The sequence below is a fragment of the Mizuhopecten yessoensis genome, unplaced genomic scaffold (assembly GCF_002113885.1).
Source record: "Mizuhopecten yessoensis strain PY_sf001 unplaced genomic scaffold, ASM211388v2 scaffold2159, whole genome shotgun sequence".
Taxonomy (NCBI): domain Eukaryota; kingdom Metazoa; phylum Mollusca; class Bivalvia; order Pectinida; family Pectinidae; genus Mizuhopecten; species Mizuhopecten yessoensis.
Window position 1 is genome coordinate 404576 of NW_018404407.1, and position 12171 is coordinate 416746.

Here is a 12171-nt window from a genome sequence, read left to right on the forward strand (position 1 = left end):
TACTATCCAGCCACCCCTAATCTAGTTGTCTTACTATCCAGCCACCCCTAATCTAGTTGTCTTACTATCCAGCCACCCCTAAACTAGTTGTCCTATTATCCAGCCACCCCTAATGTATTTGTCCTATTATCCAGCCACCCCTAATCTAGTTGTCCTATTATCCAGCCACCCCTAATCTAGTTGTCCTATTATCCAGCCACCCCTAATCTAGTTGTCCTATTATCCAGCCACCCCTAATCTAGTTGTCCTATTATCCAGCCACCCCTAATCTAGTTGTCCTATTATCCAGCCACCCCTAATCTAGTTGTCCTATTATCCAGCCACCCCTAATCTAGTTGTCCTATTATCCAGCCACCCCTAATCTAGTTGTCCTATTATCCAGCCACCCCTAATCTAGTTGTCCTACTATCCAGCCACCCCTAATCTAGTTGTCCTACTATCCAGCCACCCCTAATCTAGTTGTCTTACTATCCAGCCACCCCTAATCTAGTTGTCTTACTATCCAGCCACCCCTAATCTAGTTGTCTTACTATCCAGCCACCCCTAATCTAGTTGTCTTACTATCCAGCCACCCCTAATCTAGTTGTCTTACTATCCAGCCACCCCTAATCTAGTTGTCTTACTATCCAGCCACCCCTAATCTAGTTGTCTTACTATCCAGCCACCCCTAATCTAGTTGTCTTACTATCCAGCCACCCCTAATCTAGTTGTCTTACTATCCAGCCACCCCTAATCTAGTTGTCTTACTATCCAGCCACCCCTAATCTAGTTGTCTTACTATCCAGCCACCCCTAATCTAGTTGTCTTACTATCCAGCCACCCCTAATCTAGTTGTCTTACTATCCAGCCACCCCTAATCTAGTTGTCTTACTATCCAGCCACCCCTAATCTAGTTGTCTTACTATCCAGCCACCCCTAATCTAGTTGTCTTACTATCCAGCCACCCCTAATCTAGTTGTCTTACTATCCAGCCACCCCTAATCTAGTTGTCTTACTATCCAGCCACCCCTAATCTAGTTGTCTTACTATCCAGCCACCCCTAATCTAGTTGTCTTACTATCCAGCCACCCCTAATCTAGTTGTCTTACTATCCAGCCACCCCTAATCTAGTTGTCTTACTATCCAGCCACCCCTAATCTAGTTGTCTTACTATCCAGCCACCCCTAAACTAGTTGTCCTATTATCCAGCCACCCCTAATGTATTTGTCCTATTATCCAGCCACCCCTAATCTAGTTGTCCTATTATCCAGCCACCCCTAATCTAGTTGTCCTATTATCCAGCCACCCCTAATCTAGTTGTCCTATTATCCAGCCACCCCTAATCTAGTTGTCCTATTATCCAGCCACCCCTAATCTAGTTGTCCTATTATCCAGCCACCCCTAATCTAGTTGTCCTATTATCCAGCCACCCCTAATCTAGTTGTCCTATTATCCAGCCACCCCTAATCTAGTTGTCCTATTATCCAGCCACCCCTAATCTAGTTGTCCTACTATCCAGCCACCCCTAATCTAGTTGTCCTACTATCCAGCCACCCCTAATCTAGTTGTCTTACTATCCAGCCACCCCTAATCTAATTGTCTTACTATCCAGCCACCCCTAATCTAGTTGTCTTATTATCCAGCCACCCCTAATCTAGTTGTCCTATTATCCAGCCACCCCTAATCTAGTTGTCCTACTATCCAGCCACCCCTAATCTAGTTGTCCTACTATCCAGCCACCCCTAATCTAGTTGTCCTATTATCCAGCCACCCCTAATCTAGTTGTCCTATTATCCAGCCACCCCTAATCTAGTTGTCCTATTATCCAGCCACCCCTAATCTAGTTGTCCTACTATCCAGCCACCCCTAATCTAGTTGTCCTACTATCCAGCCACCCCTAATCTAGTTGTCCTACTATCCAGTCACCCCTAATCTAGTTGTCCTATTATGCAGCCACCCCTAAACTAGTTGTCCTACTATCCAGCCACCCCTAATCTAGTTGTCCTACTATCCAGCCACCCCTAAACTAGTTGCCCTACTATCCAACCACCCCTAAACTAGTTGTCCTATTATCCAGCCACCCCTAATCTAGTTGTCCTGCTATCCAGCCACCCCTAATCTAGTTGTGCTACTATCCAGCCACCTCTAATCTAGTTTTCTTACTATCCAGCCTCCTCTAATCTAGTTGTCCTACTATCCAGCCAACTCTAATCTAGTTGTCCTATTATCCAGCCCCCCCTAAACTAGTTGTCCTACTATCCAGACACCCCTAATCTAGTTGTCCTACTATCCAGCCAACTCTAATCTAGTTGTCCTATTATCCAGCCCCCCCTAAACTAGTTGTCCTATTATCCAGCCACCCCTAATCTAGTTGTCCTACTATCCAGCCACCTCTAATCTAGTTGTCCTATTATCCAGCCACCTCTAATCTAGTTGTCCTACTATCCAGCCACCTCTAATCTAGTTGTCTTACTATCCAGCCACCTCTAATCTAGTTGTCCTACTATCCAGCCAACTGAATATGATTACATATGTGTTGACACAGTATAACTTCCATAGTATCAACTGGTTCTGACAGTATAAAGAGATGATTTTCGTATGTTGTTACCAGTGATGTATGGGTAAATCATCAGTGTTAAAAGCCTAATTACCTAAAAACAACCTGAATGATAATGTGTGGTAAGTGTTCCTGATCTCACGAATGACCCCCTGGCCAAACTGAGCGAGAAGGTGAGAACCGCATCACCCCACTTACACATTTAGAAAGGTTCAGACCTGCGACTCTGCTGTTTATAATTAAGTCAAGGAAATGTCTGGATCTCCTCCGGGAACACAGGACAGGGATTAGATAGTCAGCAATCACACAACACAACGCTAGGTATCAATAACCAGTATTCATTTAAATAATAACTTGTTTGGACATTTTTATGTGTTTTTTATGAATTGCCAATCAACAAATTCCCTAATGGCTGGTGAGAATTACTGTTATTTCTATGGCAATGATCGGCCTGAGGCTACAACTCCTGTTATTTCTATGGTAATGATCGGCCTGAGGCTACAACTCTTTCCAATTTCTTATGCAACTTTTGTAACCATTAAACTCTCCCGGAGAGCAAAGGTCCCCTTAGGGGGAACATGTAGTAATTTGTTGATAATTAAATGGAGGTAAAGTCTTAATATAGCTGGGAATGTGCCAACGTCGGCTAGAATAACCGTGTTCACCTAGTGGCGTTATTCAGCATTTTTTTGCCCACTGGGAAATGTAAAATGCCACAGCAAGAAAAGAAATCCAAACCCCTATAGAACAATGGTTAAAGGTGTTTCTCGTTAATGGTGGTTTCCTGAAGGTGTTTCTCGTTAATGGTGGTTTCCTGAAGGTGTTTCTCCTGATTTCTTTAAGTTTAGTCCACATATAAAAACTGATCACACACATGAGACAAAATTTCACCAAGGGTCGTCCCGAAATTTGCAATTTCTGTAAAATTATTTATGACCATATTTAAATATCCATTACAAGTTGCTGAGATGACAGACGTCAAACCCAGCATCCTTCTATAAAGATGCTGGGAAAATAAAATCTAATTTTAACCTGAAAAAAGACTACAGAACGTTTCTCTCTAAACAGTGGGAGTAGGTGGGAAAAGGTTCTGACGTGTTGAATAATGAGTAAACAACATAACATCAGTGTATTTGTTGTCATATTTGTTGTCCCGAGATTGAAGATTTCTGTAGATGGCAGGATCATTCCGAGACAAGTATTCTGATTGAAGGTCTAGCATGTGTTTGTGCCAGCCTCCTACAGACACTGGACATCTCGTTCTGTAGCCTGTGGCTAAAATCTGAAATCAGACCAATTTCTTTCAGAAAAAAAGATGGCTTCTAACAAAAGCTGTGAACATAGTCATTAGCAACTGACACACTTGTCATTGTTCATGTAACGGCCTATCATTTCTGTGTCAGTTAGAGCTTGTTTACGAGGCCTTGAAAACCCTGAGATGAATTCATCTCGTCATCAATAAACATCTCGTCATCAATAAACATCTCGTCATCAATAAACCTATAATGACTGTATGATGTTTGTGCTTTCTAGGTGCTGCGAGAAGGGGGATGAGTGCAGTGTCAGAAGTAGGGGAGACAACCAACCGACACGAGGCGCTACCCACCACAGACACCAACACCAAGCTGGTTCTGTCCGGCGGGGAAGGATACGTCGACTTCAGGATCGGTAAGTTCCCTCCAATCTAGATTCACTCATTCTTGGATGTATGTTGTTTTGAATTGAATATTTTTTTCTTGGAAGGGAGGGGGGGGATATTTTATTATAATTTCATGGACAAAAACAAACAAAATTGATTGATCAGATTGAGATATTTATTTCGTTATGATGAAGTATTTCCATAACAGAGTTGGTCACACAGCATTGTAAGGGTGTTTATATTCACTTTCCTTCCTCAGGCGATGGTGATGATGAGGAGTTTATTGACGAGGAAAAGAAGGTCTCGCTCAGTAAAGGAGACAGGAGCCATCTTATAGTGTGGGAGGTAACAAGTACAGAGTGATGCCATCAGTCTCCATGACACCAAGTGATGACGTCAGTCTCCATAGCAACAAGGTGATGTCATAAGTCTCCATTGCAACTATGATGTCACAGTCTCTATGGCAACAGTATTGCATCAGTGATGTCATCAGTCTCCTTGAACAGTGAGGTCACCGTTTAATCTCCTTGACAACAGTGATGTCTCCTGTCTCCATGGCAACAGTGTTGTCGGTCTCCTGCAACAGTCAGGACATCATTCTTGGTGACAACAACAATGTTATCAGTCACCATGACAACAGAGGTTAAATAATTGTTTGTGATTATGTCATTGTCATGACAAAGAAGAAGGTAGACCGTGACCTTTGCACTTACACAATCACCAATCAACACAGTTTAGGAACAGCTTCTAATGCTGTCAGAAGTTGCCTTGATAATATTTAGACTCCGAGTGTTGATAATGTGTAAATATATGAACAATCACCATGGCAACTGATGGAATAGATTTCATTAAATCTCACGACATCGTGGAATATTTCTCGCCATCCTGATCAAACCTGCGGGACTGTCTTCATGGTTCTGTATCCAAGGAATGTAACAGTCTTGTTACCTAGTAATATGATATTTCATAGTTGAATGAGAGTCCAACTTTTGTAGCAGACAAACTGCAGATCAGTTTTACCAGTACTACACAGCTTTACGTATCGCGATCCTTTCATGATCATAACGTTTTAAAATCTGTGTCTGGCTAACACATTTGACATCAGAAAAACAAATCAACATGATACACCGTATTATCATAGAAACAACACAGTGAACATGTTGCTTACAGTGAAATGTTATTCTGAAATATTCCTTGTTACTGATAGTAACAGTGTAACTTTCAGTGAAATGTTATTCTGAAATATTCCTTGTTACTGTTAGTAACAATATAACTTTCAATGAAATGTTATTCTGAAATATTCTTTGTTACTGATAGTAACAATGTAACTTTCAGTGAAATGTTATTCTGAAATATTCCTTGTTACTGATAGTAACAGTGTAACTTTCAGTGAAATGTTATTCTGAAATATTCCTTGTTACTGATAGTAACAATATAACTTTCAGTGAAATGTTACTTGAAGTAGCAGTAAAACAAATGTGATTAAATCACATTTCTATGAGTAAATTCTTTGTGTCACACCTGACCTGTTCCCTGTTTTGACATTTTGGGACCAGGGACTTTAACATTTGTCAAGTATCCTCACAAAAACCTTAAGACTTTGTTAATCTAGGTTTATTTTGTGAACCTTATTTCGAATACGTTTTTCAAATGTCATTATTGTTTACATCTAATTTAGTTTGATAAGACATAATTGGGTTTTCTTTGTAAGATATTTCTTATTTAAACACCAAGAGAATTTTTTAGTGTTTCCCTGATTACGAATAGATGTTCCATTGACTGACATTCTGGAAATAATTACCATATTTAAGAAGAAAATACAGGGAGGGATAATGTTTGGAGATAGCTTGCTAATGAAAGCTTGTATTCTGTCACTTGTTCACCCATCATACAGCCAAATAGTCACCAACTAGCTGTAACGTCATGGTGGGTGGTGTGAATCCTCTGTTGATGACGGGCATCACGAGGTATCCTCCGGCCCAGTGATTTGTGTAATTCCTAATATACACCAAATTGCTTTTAAGGATGAAGGCAGATAAGCTTGTAGTTAATCGCTGCTGCAGTCAGGGTCACTTGGAGAGACAAGGATTAACCTACAGTAATCAGTGGTCAGTCAGCGCTACTTACACACGGCTCAAACACTACCGCACTGTGATTTAATGAATGGTTAGCTGTACAGACCTGGCTAGTAGCTGATTGGCTGTACAGACCTGGCTAGTAGCTGATTGGCTGTACAGACCTGGCTAGTAGCTGATCTGCTGTACAGACCTGGCTAGTAGCTGATCTGCTGTACAGACCTGGCTAGTAGCTGATCTGCTGTACAGACCTGGCTAGTAGCTGTTCGGCTGTACAGACCTGGCTAGTAGCTGATCGGCTGTACAGACCTGGCTAGTAGCTGATCGGCTGTACAGACCTGGCTAGTAGCTGATCTGCTGTACAGACCTGGCTAGTAGCTGATCGGCTGTACAGACCTGGCTAGTAGCTGATCTGCTGTACAGACCTGGCTAGTAGCTGATCGGCTGTACAGACCTGGCTAGTAGCTGATTGGCTGTACAGACCTGGCTAGTAGCTGATTGGGTGAACATACATATAGCTAATAGCTGATTGGATGAACTTGGCTGTGTTTGGCTGACTACACACATGAATCTGTTAAAGTGTTATTGTTTGCATAAGTAAAGATGCAATAAAAAAAACTGCTGTTTATATTTTATTTGATCTACGACAAAAACAGCTTATTAACACGTCATATTTATGAAAAAAAAGTTCATATTGAAAAGTATTTCCAAAGTACAATTTCTTAATGGGTTGGATACAGTTTATACATATTAAATACGATAAATACTCTATGTATTCTTATTGGGAGTTTTGAATAAAAATAAAATAAAAAAATTAATCCTATTTAGTATCAAGTATTGTACTACACTGATGTGTGTAGGAGTAGATAGAATAAAAAGTTGTAGAATTTTAATTTAAGCTCATTATTTTTAAAATTATTTTACTCTTTGTTATCCTTTCATAGGGAATGTTGTTAGTTTTCCCAGATTTTACCCATTTTAATTTTGTTTTATGTTTGTGTACTGTATGGGCTGATGCTCTGTCGACTGAGGAATGGTTGTATAAGGGTAGGCCATTGTATAGTTAACGTGGTTCCAGCCTTCAGTTTGTTTGTATGAAAGTATTCTTGTGAAAAAGTGTTACAAGTAATTCACATTTAATCTGGTCCGACTCTGATAACTTGGAATAACCTAAAGCTTCATTTTCCCAGAATAAAAATTTTGCTGCTTTTTTTGTTACTACTTTGAACTGTTGTAGATCTCAAATTTCTTGTAGCATTTCAGAAAATCATTAGATTTAATTTTTCTTTCTGTAAATGTCATCCTCAGCACAGTTTTCATTTCCTGTTTGTTTGAGGTCTAATCTGTCAGACCGACACACAGTAGATTGAAATGCTATAAAGAAGTTCATGTGGGTGAAGGGAGAGGGAACTTGTGGCTAGATAAAGTAGGTTTGTGTGGGTGAGGGGAGAGGGAACCTGTGGCTAGATAAAGTAGGTTTAACCATTGCAAACACGTACAGTTCAGGAATTGTCAACATGTTGCCATTTTCTCTGGGCGGTCATTATGGTTTTTCATTTCCTGAAGGATTGTAGGTCTCTAGATGTCACAATAGTGAAGTAGTTATTCCAGACTTCAACAGAAAACATCAAATCCTCATTTAGTGTTCAACAAAAGTGTGAGACCAGCCTCAGACAAGGTGGAACCCAACAAAGTTATAGAGCGACAAGATTACCACAGAGCTTGGTCCATTAATTCCACCAATCTGATAAACAATTAGGTTTCTGTCCTTACATAAATGGAGTCAAATTAACAAAGTCTTTAACCCTTTCACCGCTGTAGACCATAATGGACTCATCCAGATCAATGTATGGTAGAGTCTACTAAAGCTACATAGGGGTGAAAGGGTAAAATTAGATAAATAGGGAATTTGTTCTGTTTGTGTAAAGCTTTTACACTTACAATGGAAACAGTGTTTAGGGGGCTTGTTCTTGTTTTAACAAAATCAGTAATTAGAATAACAGAGATTAAAGTTGAAATCATAAATCTGTTAAAATATATTTGTAAACCTTCATTTAAAGTGGGAATAATGAGACTAAGGTTAAGAGGTCATAGAAATTTAGGGTTAGAGGTCACAAGGTCAGCCATCTTGATCTCCTACCTTTGAAGTTGGTGCTCCCAAAAAAAAACCTGTAATTTGTGTTAAATGGAATTTCTTTTCTTTTTATTGAACGCGTAGCAAAACAGACTTATTTCAAAAGAAAACTGGAGAATTTAGAAATTTGTAAGTACTATTTTACATATGCTAACTTTAAACATAAAATGTTTATTTCCAGAGTTCTTCTTTAACTATAATTTATTTCTAGACGATAATCAATAACTTCTTTTCAATCTCAAGGCTATACCAGTATTATCAGAGACAGAAAAATCCTAACTTTGTCGAGAGGGTTATCAAATTATCACTTCATATCTTCACACGAAACTTGTGGCAGTGACAGCCAGAGGCGGAGCTAGGGAAGGTCAAATATGTGTTTGTCAATCTTGGCTGAAATCTATTGAGCCATGGTCAGTTGAATCATCCATGTCTCCTATTTAATTTGGACACTTAATGGCAGGTTTTGTTACGACTCGCACACAGTTTGGGCACTTAGGAGCAGGTTTTGTATGAGTTCTATCACATTTGGTGACAGAAAATGGACTGGCACTTTTCTTACCCTACAAAATAATAACATACCTCTGTGACCGACATTAGTAATCTGACATACATTAATTAGGACCAAATATTGGAGGACATGGGGCTAAGTGATTGGTATATCCATCTAAAATGTGGGTTTGGAGTGCTTTTTAACAATCTGATGTCTTGGTACAAACTATTTAAAATGCATAATTTCCTTATTTCTGTAGAAATTCTTGAAAACCTCAACTTATGCTACACTAAACAATAAATGATTGGGAAAGTCACATAGTCACACACAATTTCTCTCTGTCCAGCAATCAGTGATAACACAATCGGGAAATTAAATTAGAAGTTAAACATTATTTTTGAAGGTGTAAAAGACCCATTATTATTTGCCTATCCATGGTTTGTATGTTTACCACCATAGACTGACTTTTTTCTGAATTTTGAAGGAAATTTATTTATAGGCGTATCTTATAAGGCTAGGTTCCCAGAAATTGTTATCGCAGACTGGAAAGGACAAGCCCCTGTTGTTGTCTTGTAATGATGAAGGTATTTATCTCCCCGATATTGACAGATTGCATGACAGACAGGAAGTCAGAAAGGAAACAACGTTGTGTAACCTGTTAAATTAGGGCTTCGACAACAGGAACAAGGATCAAGCCACACGGCTCTGACAGAAGTCATCAGGAACCCGTATTAATTATTTCATTATAAAAAGTCTCTAAACACCACATCCTGAATAAATTGGTGCTGGTTTGCATTTTCCAGAACAAATGGGATTTGCTCTCCGATGCCTGTGGGTTTTTTAAATTTTTAACCAGTGATTAAGTGGATATCGCTGGTCATCCATTTTGTTTTATTTTGAGTGAGGGAGTGGAAATCGCTTGTTATGTGTTTGTTTATTTTTGACTGAGAGGGTGGAAATCAAAGGTTATCCGTTTAGCCCTGAGCAGTTTGAGTTTGTCCCAAGAAGCATATTTTTTCCCTGCTACGTTTTATATGTGACCATCCAAGTTTTTAATGTTATTTATCTTGTTATTTTATCGATCCCTATGATATTGTTTTGTATTATGTTTTAAATTTTTGTATATGTTGAATATTGTTTGTACTTAGTATTTGACATAATGCCATAGTTCAAATCAATTTCTTTTTTCCCCAATGAACACAGTGCCAGTTACCACTGTGTGTTTAAGATGCCCGCATGTAATTTCTTATGAATCTAGGATTCTGTTATGTCGAATGAAGATTCAATATGTTGTATTAAGATATTTAAATGCCATGAATTAATGATAGATTCATGACTTTGAAGAGATGTGTTCATTATTTTAAAACAAAGACTTTCATCCTGGTGAGAAACGAATGAATGAAAATTACCTTGACGATGAAATAATCACAAAGATCCATGTACATTTAATACATGTATATATAGCTGGAAAGTAATACAGTATAGTATCACGCTCATCATCAAAATATTCACATCTCATTATCACGGCTGTTACGATTGAGATATATATATATGTAAAGATTACTCTCATGTTCCAAGTGTATGATATCCTGCTTGCTAATGTTATTTATGTCTTTAACTCAGCAAAGTCTTTACATCCTTGTAGCCACATTTACAGCCCAAATCCCTTGTATGACTGGGAGATTATATGTATATTTAGATAAAAAAATAAAAACCTTTTTTTCTTTCAAATATTTCCAATGTAATCAGGGAACTTGAATATAGAATGTATATATTCTTATTAAGATATTTCTCCAACTCCTAATTCACCCAACAATCTGGTTCGGTAATGTCTCATACAGTAAGATTATTTGATCTCAAATCAGGAGTAAAACCTTCAACCACATTTTGTTATCATTGGTGGGTTGTGATTGGTTAATATATCTACCAATCAGATTGTCTGTAAGGTGAATTGGGGGCCTGGAATGATGAACCTGAATCTCATCTTATTAATAAAACCATAGTAAGATATGTAAAGGGAACGATTATAGAATTACACCTAATCTGGGTCAAGGTTTGTTATAAAGGTATTTACAAGGATAAGGTTGACTGCGTATCCTAGTGTTTGCTGTGTAAGGAAGCAAGGTTGCCTTAAATGTTATGCGCCACTTTAAAATGTACAATAAATCAAATAAAAGGCAATGGAAATTTTAATTTGCAAGTTTGTTGTTATTTGTAAAAGCAACAGAAAATTCACCTACTAGTAATTGTTTATAAATCTTTTTCTCGCACCTCTTACTCCAAATAACAGTCCAACGCATCAGTAACAAGGCAGTGTAGCCTCGTATATATCGTAGAGAACGTGCATAGAAGTATAAACATTTAGATAGAGCAGAAGAGTTTGACCTGAAATGTTAAGAAGCATGAAAGACCTTCAAGGTAAGCTGTTGCATACAACAAGATTGTCATCGACGTATTATTGAAAACCAGAAATCTAGCAGCAGTCTACCACCTTGTATCTTGACAGATAAACGAAAGTCACACACAGGTGATTGTAACAATACAGTCACATACAGGTGATTGTAACAATACAGTCACACACAGGTGATTGTAACAATACAGTCACACACAGGTGATTGTAACAATACAGTCACATACAGGTGATTGTAACAATAAAATCTGGTGATAGATATACAGGATGACAAAATGAATTACGTGTACAACAATAAAATCTGGGGATAGATATACAGGATGACAATGAATTACGTGTACAACAATAAAATCTGGTGATAGATATACAGGATGACAGTAAATTACGTGTACTACAATAAAATCTGGTGATAGATAAACAGGATGACAATGAATTACGTGTACAACAATAAAATCTGGTGATAGATATACAGGATGACAATGAATTACGTGTACAACAATAAAATCTGGTAATAGATATACAGGATGACTAATGAATTACGTGTACAACAATAAAATCTGGTGATAGATATACAGGATGGTAATAGATATACAGGATGACTAATGAATTACGTGTACAACAATATAATATGGTGATAGATATACAGGATGACAATGAATTACGTGTACAACACTAAAATCTGGTGATAGATATACAGGATGACTAATGAATTACGTGTACAACAATATAATCTGGTGATAGATATACAGGATGACAAAATGAATTACATGTACAACAATAAAATCTGGTGATAGATATACAGGATGACAAAATGAATAACGTGTACAACAATAAAATCTGGTGATAGATATACAGGATGACAATGAATTACGTGTACAACAATAAAA

General features: G+C 38.1%; 1 protein-coding gene across 16 annotated transcripts in view; it reads left to right on the forward strand.

Moving 5' to 3' along the window:
* The window catches only part of LOC110445277 (C-Jun-amino-terminal kinase-interacting protein 3-like), a 103165-nt gene extending 92098 nt beyond the window's left edge, over nucleotides 1-11067 (forward strand). For all 16 annotated transcript variants that reach the window (XM_021489800.1, XM_021489807.1, XM_021489804.1 and 13 more), the window contains 2 exons: nucleotides 4070-4204; nucleotides 4435-11067. In XM_021489800.1, the coding sequence (XP_021345475.1) occupies nucleotides 4070-4204; nucleotides 4435-4538 (239 nt within the window). In that variant the 3' untranslated portion in view covers nucleotides 4539-11067. The remainder of the gene's footprint in view (nucleotides 1-4069; nucleotides 4205-4434) is intronic.
* The last annotated feature ends 1104 nt before the right edge of the window (nucleotides 11068-12171 follow it).